At 37.9% G+C, this 13,172-nt stretch overlaps 1 protein-coding gene across 1 annotated transcript in view; it reads right to left on the reverse strand.

Moving 5' to 3' along the window:
- Positions 1-1,335: 1,335 nt before the first annotated feature.
- Positions 1,336-13,172, reverse strand: part of VEGFC (vascular endothelial growth factor C) — a 104,144-nt gene continuing 92,307 nt past the window's right edge. The window contains exons 5-7 of the mRNA XM_072775878.1: positions 5,527-5,633; positions 4,884-5,217; positions 1,336-1,839 (exon numbers count right to left, since the gene is read on the reverse strand). Coding sequence (XP_072631979.1) covers positions 1,725-1,839; positions 4,884-5,217; positions 5,527-5,633 — 556 coding nt within the window. The 3' untranslated portion in view covers positions 1,336-1,724. The remainder of the gene's footprint in view (positions 1,840-4,883; positions 5,218-5,526; positions 5,634-13,172) is intronic.

Below are 13,172 nucleotides of genomic sequence, written 5' to 3' on the forward strand. Positions count from 1 at the left end.
ACATTTCCATTGGTAGTCATCCCTGAGCTTGTTTTTTTTTTTTTTTTTTCTGAGCTTGTTCTTATTGAGCAATATTGATGGAAACTATAGCTTTAGTCAAATTTAATTAGCTTTTTCTTTTGTATTATTAGTTATTATTGTCTTCTACTGTTCTCGCGTTTGAAAATGACTTGGACTGTGGTTTGAACATAAGGATGTATAATGGATAGATTTTGTCCCTTAAGGCTTCAGCCATCCTCACTAAAAAATAAGATGGTCCATAAATGTATATAATGAGAGAATTTCAGAAGAGCATTTTTTTCCCCAATACATGAAAAAATCGGCCTTATAAACTCTATGTTTAAGTTATGCAGAGCACGTAACTGGACTTTTCTAAACATTACACGTAACATTATTTTAAAAGTCAATACTGAAAATACTCAGAACATGTTTAACGCATCAGTCTGTTGAAATACTTTTAAAGAAAACTATTTTATGGCAAAACACAGAGGATGATATTTTGAGTTGTTGCCTACGCCATTTTGAAACATTTTTGTTAAATTTGCAAGCTTTAGGAAGCTTATATTTATATAGCTTGATAGAATTTTCTTCTCCTTTCAGGATTACTGTTTTTATGTATTGCTATAGCCTTGTCTTTTTATGTATTGCTAGCAGTTATGTTTTATTCTTTGCTAGCAGCTCTATCCGACCAGCAAATAATCCTCTGTCAATAAGTGAACTACTCATATGGTTGTGTTTATGTAGGCAAAATATTTGTTCCCAGAGAAAAGTATTTTAGCATGATGTCCTCTTAAACATGAGACAAGTACTTCAATTGTGTTATTGAAATGTCTCCTTTTTAATATATAAGAGTATTTAAACATGATCTCCAGTCTATATGTGCCAGAGAGGAGCATTTCAGCTCACAAAAAGCATTTTAGTTGGTCAGGAGGAGTTAAATATCTGGGCAAGATTCTTTTTGAGTAAAATATTTAAAAGCCATTTGAATACATACCGGGGGATAATAAAGCAAGTGAAGAGTCTGAATGATCCCAGTGCACCGAATAGCTTCCATCACATGGACATGCTAAGCAGCATATCGACTCACTTGGTTATAAATTTAAAAATGTCATATGCTAAAACATAATCATGACGTATAGTGAGAGATGAATTCAAATAAAATGTAATAGCAACTGTTGTCTCTCTGGAACTTTCTTTTCTAGGATCACACATTTTCATAATAGTCAAAATCTGACATCTGGCTGGAGGAAAAGAGAAAGAGCAGGAATGTTTGAATGTTTTCCTATCATCAAGTTTTGCTTATTGTGTTTAATAGTAACGGACTGAACTTTCCAATTTATAATACAATTTTCATTTTATTTTAAACATATTTTGCATGATATAAAAATATTGATCACAGTGAGCTTTACCAATTGTTATTGCTATAAACATGAATGCAGAAACAATATTTTTAGTGGAAATAAATTATATAGTCATTTTTTTTTTAAATCACAAGAGAACAACCTCAGCTGTCTGGTCATTGGCAGAAAAACCAGTCATTAAAAGAGGTCTTTTGCAGATGAGCTCCAGTCCGTTTCTGTAAAGTTATCCACACAGGTCAGCAAACACTGACTTCTGTCTCTGTCTCCATGGTCCCACCAAGGTCTCTGTGTTCACAGATAGTTCTAATGTGGCAACACGGTTTTCCAAGATAAAGAAATGGCAAACTGGAAAACAGTACAGTCTTAGTTCATCTGTGGTCTTTTCCAGTATGAAGGGACACAGCGACATACTTCTTCACTAAATATAAGTCCTTGCTCACAATGCCTCAGTCGGTTTGTACACGGTCTTCTGTAACAGCTAGAAAAACAAGGAGGAACACATTTTTGTTAAAGACCAAAGCAACAAATTCATTATGTGACAGACATGGTGGTTTCTCTAGATTTAAAATGAGCACAAAGTTACCCATTTTATCATAAAATTATTCTTAGGTTTACGTCTTATTGAAGTTTGTGCTGAGACTTAACAGAAACTGAGGAAGAATAGAAAAGCCTAAAGCAGTCTTGCTGCTAGAACAGATGGGAGAGCGAGATGATGTGAGTGTTGGTTCTTTTGAAGTGCTCTCTGCGTCCCCGGATGAAAGGAACCTAACCCAGAAACCGTGAAAGTGAGGGATTCAGGTCTGTCGATGTGGTGTGAGCAAAGAAGCGTGGCACAGTTCACAAGAGTCTGGGACTTATATGGAACCCAGACTTGGAAGGGATTAACTGCAGCCACACTGGCAGGACCGTGGTCCTCAGTGGGGAGCCCCAACCTCACTCCATGTCTCTGTCTGAGCCGCCTGGGCTCCAGGTGGGAAGGGGGTGGTCTGGGGCAGGGGGAGCAGGACAGTGCTTGCTAGGGGCACCCTCTCTCTTCCTACCCTAGACTTCCTGGTTTCCAGCAGTGGTGAAAGGGCAGATGATCAAAGGGCCCTGGTGCTCCAGCAAATGGGAGCTGCCTCTGAAGAGGCCGTGGGAGTGTGAGTGTCCACTGCGAGAAAGGGCTGGGTGTCCAGGGAGCAATGCAAGGTGACCTGGCAGGGGAATCAAAAGCGCACACTACAGGGAGACTGCAAATGTGAGTCTGAAGTTTCATTTCTTGGGCTCTAGTAGAAAAGAAAGCATATCTAATTAAGATATTATTATTATTATTTTACTTCTAAGCACAAATGAATTTTTACAAGACTTCTGGTATTCCTTTACTAAAGAGATTCAGTTCTCAATAATTAGTGAAAGTTGCTGATTTAAGGCAGTGGGCAAAAAATATATACTCTGCACCCCCCTCACTTTTGGAATAAATATTAAGAGAAAATGAATGTACATATTTTCAAGATGTTAAATTACCTTTTTTTTTGCTTCAATATATACATAAAACCTGAAAGTATAGCCTTAGAAAAATGAACACTTGAAGGTTTCAGTAAATAGAAAATCTTCATGAAACAGTATACTATTAGAAGAAATACAAAGGTAGAAATCTTTCTCCTAAGTTAATATAAGAATTCTATAGAAAAATATGATGGCTGGTTAGTCTTCTGTAAACAAAGTTAGGTTTGGCAAGCATGCTAGGGTTCACTCAGAAGGGTTCAATATACAAGATGGTTTAATAATCTTTAGTATCTATATATTATTCTGCATTTTTTGGAACTATCCTCTGATATAGTAGGGGATCTGCAAGTAAAACTGAAATACAGTTATTGCTCAAAATATTCTAAAAATGAAACAAAAGCATCCCCATAAGGCACTCTAAAGCAATAATGGAAGATAAAATATCATCCAAGAGTTACCTAGATTCACTGAAGTTCCCTTAAGTGGTAGCTAAAATGTTAGTGTGGATGGATCACTAGAAATATAAATTCAAATGGGAGCACAAAACTCATGAGGATTAAAAAAGATGGACGTTTTATTTACTGGGGAAAGGTAATGAACATTAGTGCCGATGTGAAATGATAAATAAATGAAATTTAAGATTTAAGTCACGTGAGTGATCATCTGTTGTCTGCGCATTACTGGCACCTCTAAAGAGTAGGTTGGAAGAAGAGAACCCAGTGGAGGTGATGGAAGTAAAATGTTATGGCGGCCAAAAGAGGGGTGCTTCAAGAAAAAGGTACAGAGAAGACAGGTTACACGAAGACCAACTTGTCCACTGGATTTAGCAGTCGAGTCTATTGGGACCTCAAACAGAACTTCCTCATGGCGCTCTGGGGCATACCCTGGGTTACAGTTGGTTGAACAGATGAGAGATGAAAGAGGTGAAGGCAAATCCTAAATGCCTAGGTCTTGGAGCAACTTTGAAGAGGACAGAGCTTCACTGCTAAAGTGTGCTCAGCATCACAGTAAGCTAAAAATATAGAAGAGGCTTGGGAACTCTCAGAAACCCAGGGGAAAGAAAAGAAGTCAAAGATGTCAAACACAGGGAAGAGAGAAGACCCGTCTGGTGGAGCAGTGTTGAAGGAAATGCCAAAAACACAGATCTGGCTAAAAGAGTAACCTTCCCCCACCCCGACTCCACTTACCCTGAGGTTAAAGAGGAAGTAAGTAGTTCAGGGTGCTGTTTGAGTCTAAGTCTTATTTTGTTGTTCTTGGTGAAGAAGGGGAATCAATGTTCAAGGAGTGAGCCTTGAGTGATCTTTAACAATAGAATTTATTTCTCCAATTCCACTAAATACTTAGCTTAAGTATTTTTCTAGATACAATTCTACATTTAGTGGCGTGATCCTATCCTTTGTAAATTTTGCCTGAGATTTTCTGCACCTGGAGCAGCTGTCCTCCATTAGGTGTCAGAATTTGGGCAGGGGACAGGTGTGGGTGTTTGGATGCTCTGGAAACGCTCCTCAAGTGACTCTCCTGTGCATCTGTCTCCCAGCCTGCGCTCAGCACCACGGCCTCAGCCCTAGCCCTCGGGCCAAGCAGGAGGAGTGCATTCTGAGCTCAGCTCTGGTTTTGGGTCTCAGGGCTCTGGTCTTACCTTTTTTTTTTTTTTTTTTTTCAGGAGTAAACACAGTCTCAGTCAAAGTCAAGCATCGGTTAGAAAATAACAGAACTTGTCTTCCGGAACTTACTGGTCTCATTCTAAAAAGCACCTGCTATTTTGGTTGAGAAGACTCTTCCCAGTAAGAGAAACAAACACTGTTCATGGAGATTTCTTCTTTTTTTTCTTTTTTAAGATTTTATTTATTTATTCACGAGAGACAGAGAGAGAGAGAGAGAGAGAGAGAGGGGGGCATAGACACAGACAGAGGGAGAAGCAGGCTCCATGCAGGGAGCCCAACGCGGGACTCCATCCAGGGACTCCGGGTTCATGCCCTGGGCTGAAGGTGGTGCTAAACCACTGAGCCACCTGGGGTGCCCCTGGAGATTTCTTACCTGCATGTTTGATGTTGAAATTTCTTTCCTTTTAAGAAGCATTTCTGTGAATTTTCTGTACACTCACAGGCACATTTTCCAGGGTTTAGGGGTTGATTTCTTGGGCAGGTTCTTTTACATACGCACTGGCACGTGTTTTCATCAAATTCTCTGTTGGCCCCACACGAGTTGGGTAACAGTTTGTTTTTACAGACACACTGGCAGGAGTTTCTGTCTAGTTCCTTGTGGGGTCCACAGCTGGAAGGCCGGAGCCCCCCTCTGCAGACACACTGACACGTTTCTTCATCTAGCTCCTTGTTAGGTCCACAGATGTCATGGAATCCATCTGTAGAGTCTAGACAAACACAGTCAGACATCTTTACTACACCTTACTTCGTTCGGGTGTGGCCTGAGACAATTAAAAGCATTTAGAAGCCTCTCTTTATGTTTTTCATTAGAGGGTGATGCACAAACATGGGTACGCTCCTTTACAAGGGAGTTCAAAACAGTACCAATGTCAAGTGGAAAGCATCCCGTTTTACAGCCGCTTACTTCAGAGTATGAAAACCTGAAGGTTGTGCAGGTGATTTTAGCAATATTAAATTATTTGTGAATCAAACCAGAGACACGTGGCATTTAGTCTTTAAAACACCGTTCTGCTTACCATCTCCAGAATTTGAGGCAAAAATAAAATCTTGCTGAGCCAGGCATCTGCAGAGATGATTATTCCAGATGTAATTTGTGGGGCAAGTCTTGTTTGCAGCTTGGCACCTGTGGGAGAGACAGACGAGTTAAGCAAGAATGGTCTACCTGGGACACAGAAGGGAGCATCTCTTACCCGTGCATCACAAAGCCGGCGCATGCTTGAGAGGAAGCTGTGGAAGGACGTCAGGATATGTGAAATGAGATGTGGAAGTTCCTTTTCAAACTGCCCCCCCGCCCGCCCCTACATATGCAGTCAAATTCTAACCCAGAGCTGACCACTTGGTGGTCCCGTCTTCTAACCCTCCAGACCTCTATCTTGATAAGGCAAATATGTTTATTTGTATAATCGCATGGTGGTTTTATGTGTGTAAAAAGGTGATAAGGCTCTCATATCACTCTGCAACTGCCTTCTTCCACTGAACAGTATATTGTGCATATCTTCGTAGGTCATTCCAAAATGTTCTGTTAGTGGCTACACAGTGGTCCATAAAATGCATGAGCACTACGATTAATCTCTTGGGAATTATTTAAATACTTCCAATTTGTGGCTTTTTCAAACAGTTCCACAGGAAACATCTTCACATGTTGACCTTTATGACTTATTTCTGAAACACAGATACTTGTAAAGGGTCTATGAATCCAAAATTTCCTCTCTACACTCCACCAGGAAGGCATCGAAGACCATGTTTGCCGTCGTTGTTGCTGCTGTTTTAGTTTTTCCTCGCTCCCTCCCTCCGTCTCTCCTCTTATGTCCTCACTACTTCTTTCAGTAAAAATTACGAACATACGGGCTTCAATCAAGCCCACGGAGTGCTCCTCTGCTCCAGCTGTCTGACTGCTGGTTAACTGGGACTCCTTCATGTTGGCGCCTGGCTGAAATGAGCCGGGCAGTGGGGGGCTTCTCTGTTCTCTGAGACAAACAGAAGTCACAAGCTCTTCTTGCCCACTGTCTCCCCCACACCTAGAAACGGCCGTTCCTTCAAGGAGCCCAATTCTGTTTGTTGAGAAATGGCATGTGGGAACCGGTCTGTTGGGTGCCATCAGGTTACATCACTTCTTGACTTTTCAGGGTGCGGAGCTAGGAAGTGCACGCATACCCCACAGAATGTCTCCTTAGTTAATGTTCACCCATTAGAAGGATTCTTGGCTCTTAATATCCTAACTTAGGGAGTGTATATAAACCCCTCACTACCTTACTTTTCAGCTGAGGTCAGTGCAGGGGAAATAATGATCTTTCACATTCAATATCGTGAACAATATGTGATAGAAGAGTGTTGAGTTACATTCCAGGCTGATAGAACATGACAGTCCTGCGTAGACATCTTAACAGGTGCACCGAGTGTAAACACACAGGTCATGTGCTTTGGATATTGCTAAGAAAAGTTTCAGGGCCCTACTGTGTGATGATACAGCAATACGCCTTTCTTGAAAAGACAGCCTGATGTCTCATTTAGCACCTCAGGAAGGACTTTTTGAACCGTGTAAGCACATCTGCTTTGTTAATGCATTTTTCCTCAACAACCACCTCTGAGGATACACGGCATCTCTCCCACCCAGGAGTCTCTACAGCAGCTCCAAGACCCAGAGGATCTCTATCTGCTCCATTCCGTGAGGCAGTCTGCCTAAAACCCTCTCCGCACACTTCTTGACACAACCTCAAATGGCAATGACTGTCTTACCCTTATCCTCCTCCCTTGTAACCTCCTTCAAGGGCCATGTCTCCAGCTTAATGAAAACCATCTATGATGGAAAGTTATCTTGAATTTATTTTTGATTTTTAAAAAGTTTTTGAACGCTGTGTGTTATCCGCTGTCCCATAACATGGGCTAATAATTTCTCAGTCAGCATGCAAATAACCCAGGTAATCACATATAAGGAAGCCACGTGTTGACAACCATAACAATTGTTGGATGTCAAGGAAACCATGTCTGAGCATTTCAGATCCTATCAAGATAGGGTGTTACTTTTCTACAGGTATTATCTTTAAGTTCTTTGTAGGAAATTAGGTATGTGTGGGGCTTAATTCCTCCCGTTTAACACAATAAAAATTTGTTTGCAATATATATTTTTGGAAATAGGTTATTGCTCTTAAGTAAAAGATACCTGTAGGTAGTTTTAAGGAAAAAAAAAAAACAGTCTTAGTGTTATTTCCAAATATGATTTAACATTACTGGTTTTTAAATTTACCTCTTGACCTCATACTAATAACTTCCATTAAAAGTTTTGTTCCTAACAATCTTTATATTTGCTTAGGTATATACAATATATATATATGTGTGTGTGTGTGTGTGTGTAAAAGTAAGATATTTGCCTTATCCTGCATATACTATATGCCTTTTTCTTTATAATTTAAGTTTTTGAAAATTTGTGTGTTTCCTGTTAAAATTATGAGAAAAATAGATATTCAGAGGATTCTGATCCATGTCCTCAGCATGCTGATCCTTTTTGTAGTTTTGGTTTATGTTTTCAGTGGTTCTTTTTATAAATAAAATAAAATGTATATGTATGTATTTTTTCCCATTCTGCTATATTTTTCCCATTCTGCTATACAGAAGCTTACATGCTATTCGAAACCTTGCTTTTTCAGTTAGCTGCATGCCTTGGCGAACCCTATACGTTCCTAATAACTTTATGTGTTCCCAAGAGCAAGTCTTCATTTAGCACATATTTTTGTCATTACTATTTTCTTGGTTAATCATGGTTGTACATTGTCCCACAAAAATATTTGAACAGTATTTCTCCATTTTCCAAAACAATATCATTGTTTTTTCATTTACCTCCTCTCCAAAGCTTTAGTCCCTTCCATCAAGTAAGATGCTCCTACGTTTAGTTATAGAATAGTAATGCAATAAATCCTGGCTGAATGAAACTCAGACCACTCTTCTATAAATGAAGGTAATCCATTTTGGCTGTGTTGCTTCCATGTTGACATATACATGATTTAAGGAACACACTCCCATGTTGGTATCAAGAGGGCACAGTGCTATGGTGGTTGCAGTAGAAAGACATTATCATTTTGCCAATACGTGATTTATACTGCTATTACCTAAGCCAGTGTTCTTCCAGTTGTTAGTTATAATCCATCAGTGGGTTATGAAATCAATTATAAGGGTTGGAAAATGCATTTGTAAGGTAAAAGAAGGATACGTAATAAAATACTATTAGAATGCATGTGATAAAGACTTCTTTCTGCAACTATATTTCAGTTCTCTACATGCATATATTTTGTTATATGCATATGTAAATATGCATGTACACTCCCTCAAATATATAACCTCCCCCTCTCCCACGTGTGGTGTATGTGTATGTGTGTATATGGTAGCAAAGTCCAGTGTATTCGTTTTTTAGTTACGGTCATTAAAGGCGATAAACGCATCTGAGCTATTTATTTCTATGGGGAAAAGTGTCAAGAATGAGCTCAGTCACTAGCCTCAGTGGGACTGGTCCAGGAGAGGTCTTCAACTGCAGGGGAATGCACTAAAGTATCTGTGCTGAAGTTAAAGTAGGTATACAAAATTGTTCACCCTAACAGGATAGGAAAATAAAACATTTCCTATTTTTCATGTGGTGAGGGAAAAGAGTTTCCTCTTGAATATTTCACATCTTTAAAAATATAAATTCAAAACCATGGACCGTTTGTAGAAACAAATGTAGGAATGTATTTCTGAAAATGTCAGACAAAACAACAAGGTGTCTAGTGTCTAGTTTTACAACATTGACTAATTTCATATAATCTGGCTACACTAACCCTTTTGGTTTTGCACATTCATGATAAATAGAAATATGGCCTTCAGAATAACAATTTCATTTATGTTATAACTTAAGTGTTTTTGCCGACATACACTTTATATTGTGAACTAATTTTGCTTTGCTCAAGGTGAATTAAATATTTTAATTTCCAATAGTCTTACAACTTAATTTAAATTTCTAGAAAAATATCACTTTAGAACCTTTGCCAAAAATAAGAAACTAATACTACTTATCAATGTTAACGTATTTTAATGTTGAACTTTGGATTCCTGTTAGATACCATTTAATTAAAGATACATATATTTGCATTGGATGCATTTTCATAATTACTAAATGAGGTTCCCTACCCTAAAAGTGAATGGCAAGTTCTTGGCATTTAAAGCTTCTAGTGTGGAAAACAAGGGAGACACAATTGCCAAACATTATCTTAGAGTGAAAGAAAATGTTTTTGATGAGGATAGAAGTTAGCACAATTTACTTATCTCCTACATATCTTCATCTCCAAAGCATTTTTATCCTATTGAAAATTTTCTCCAAGTTCTGAAGGCCAACGTGTGTAAAATACAGTAACAAATTTAAATAATTTTTATACTGTATTTATAAAACATTGATTTAAAGACACAATTTGTCTACAAAGCAGAAGATTATGCAATTATTTATAAAGCAGGTCGATGCTGAGAATCACACGTAAATAAATTAACTTTCCTACTTTGCCTTTCTCAGCCCGCCCCCACACCCCATAAACACAACCACAATCCTGTTTATAATAGTTATGAAGGAAAAAGATGCTTTTCTAAGAATGATTTCATTAACTCACTCAGCTAATTAAGTAGCTGTTGCTAGTTAAAATCAGAGGACAAAAATTTAAGGGTATATATGTGTTCAAAAACAATGTATTTAATGATTAAATTATTCTTATCATTTATCTCTCTTTTGAAATTTTATGACTAGTATGTTCTGTGAGATTAAATCCTACATCTTGGGTAATAGTTGCTAGCTCTCATGCTTTGGACACTGTAGTAGGCTGTTTTGTGCATACCACTGATTGGGTTCTTTCATCTTCTCTATACTTTTGGCACTAGAGTGTCTGTATACTGGGAAATTCCCTGACTCCCCAAATATCCATATTTAAGGAATGCAGACACACTACCACCTTTTGTTTGGTATTAGGGAGAACTGAGCTGAATGTAATATATTTTGTAACATATTTCTAAGTGAAAAAATCCTGCATCTTGATTTATTTAAACTACTTTTGATCCAATTTACCAAATATCTCTTAAAATATTACATAGATCATCCAATATGAATGTCAACATTAACCGAATACCAATTCAACTTGTAGCACTCAATGACTTTTTAGAAAAGCAAATTCTTTCTGTGGACATTAACTGTGATATTAATCAAATATTCTCAAAGGCATCTCTTTTCATAAAGTGTCTTTACAACAACCCAAGTGATTAAAATTCTGCTGATCATGTGGTACCTATAGTACACAATCATGTTTCTCAAACAGCTATCCTGCCTAAAGTCTTATTAAATGTGGAATGTGATCCAGTAACATTAGGTTGAAAGCATGGTATTGTGAGCTCTCATACATTCCTTCTAAGCATCTTTATATCTATTCAGTAAGATGCTCTGTATTGTATTATGAAAACATATGGAGCAGGGCGGGGGGGGAGGGGACTCTGACCATGTTAATAATTTTGATAAATATCCAAATACAGTTTTGATTCCCTAAATGCCAACTGCTGATGTCATCTGAACTTCACCCACTGTGATTAACAATCACTCAAATCTATAATTATCCTTTGAAAGAGTATCTGTCCAGACCCTCTGGCCCAAGACTGCTTGTCAGAATAGCAGCAGGAAGGGCAACTCTTTTCTTTCATTATTAGAGCCACAGAGCCCTGGGTAAAGTACTTCAACAGTTTTATTCCCAAAGACGTTGAGTTGTTGTGTTTACTTTGAGTCCTCATGCATGGCCCTTGAATATACTTGACTATGTAATGCAAGGTGTTGGAGGAATCTGGGGAAGGAGGGTAAGAGGTATATGGGAATTCTTTGTACTTTTTGTTCAATTTTTCTGTGAGCCTAAAACTGCTTAAAAGAGGTCTAGCAAAAATATTTAGAAAATGATAGATTTGGTCTAATGTAGATAGTTATTAAAAATAATCATCAGTGTGTTTTAGTTGAACTTGACATTAAGTTGAGAAACTCTTTGATCTAATAGTTCCCACCTTTGGGTAACATGACAATGACAACCTCAGTGCAGAGGATATACTGATGGAATATTTCCCACCTTTTGCTAAAATTTCTACCAATCAGTCAGCAAGCCATAGGAATGCTGTGCTTCCAACTGCTAGCTTTTAGAAGGCAGAAACCAGATAGTCCAAAAGGTGGTTACTCTGCACAGCACAATTAGCTTCCTTTTAGAAAAAAACATGTTCCAGGGTCTAGAGACTCTTACTTGAGTTCCATGGATCAATCAATTCCTATCAATAGGCGCTCACTTGAAGATGTTAGACAATATTTAGATAAAAACGAGTTTTTTTTTAAAGGATGAAGAGACATGTGAATTAAGATTTAAAAAATAATTGCATATTATCATGAGGGTTTTAAACCTAGAAAGAGGATATTTTTAAGCCAGAACACAGATGTGTGTTTTAAAACACTGGAAAAGTAGTTTCTAATCATTGGGTGCAAGACTGTGTCCCAGTTTAGTTGGCAGATGTGTTATCTCTGCATTTCTGCTCTGATGCAGTTTGTTAAATGCATCATGCTGTTCTGTTTATCTCTATTTTTGGTGAAGCAACTATGTATGATTTTGAAATGAAAAGGAAAGGAACAATTAAAATGAGAAAAAAACCTTCATGGATATTGAAACTTCTGAGCATTCAGACCGAGGATCTGTTATAGATTAACAAAGACAGTGAGCACTCAAGTTCTACATCAAAGGTTGCCAGGGCTATAAATTTACTCTGTTCCTTAGAGAAGAGATGAGTTCTCACAAGAATGAAATTTTCCTTAATAAGCCCAAATAACTCTAACTTCTTAGAAGCAAGTATGTTTTATCTAGTGTCTTGGTAAGCAATGTTGACATTTTTTTTAAAAAAGAAATGAAAACCAGTAAACAAAAACAATGAGCCTTCAGGCTAGATTTTTCCATTTTCTCATTTTTTCACCCTTCTTTTCCTCTCTCACCACACCAAGATTCTCCCCCAAAGACTGACAGAACCTCTTTATGAGGTTGAAATCACCTATTTTTGGCACTCATTAAAAAAAAAATTCAAGGTTCCCTGGCTCTGCTGAACATGGTTTCATCATTCCTCCACAAAAAGACTCCTCAGGCTACCCCAATACCTCTACAGAAAAGGTGAGACTCTCCAGGCCAGTGCCCAAAGCTTCTAAAGCACAGCCTTAGCATTGCCTTTTAATTTAATCTCCTATGGCCTTCACTGATTAACATTCAATTAAGTTATTCTGGTCTATTCATTGTCCCCAGAATGTGTTGTTTCCCTTAGGAATCCTATAGGGACATTGTCAATGAGAACCAAGTGACCAATAAATTGACCACTGGGTAAAATTCACTTCAAGACACTTGCCTTTCAAATGTGACCTCCTTCTCATTTGATTTTACTCTCTTCCTAATATGTAGTAGAGTGCCTCCCATAGAGTATCATAGAATAAGCATGAACATTCATTCATTCATTCATTCATATAATGGAATGCTATACAGGTATTTACTGAACAAACCAGGCCTACAGACCTCAAAATGATTACATGTCTAAAACATACTGTAGAGAAATAAAAATAAAGTCACCATTTTAACACAAATATTTTAACCACAAGCTGTAC

The sequence above is a fragment of the Canis lupus genome, chromosome 15 (assembly GCF_048164855.1).
Source record: "Canis lupus baileyi chromosome 15, mCanLup2.hap1, whole genome shotgun sequence".
NCBI lineage: Eukaryota > Metazoa > Chordata > Mammalia > Carnivora > Canidae > Canis > Canis lupus.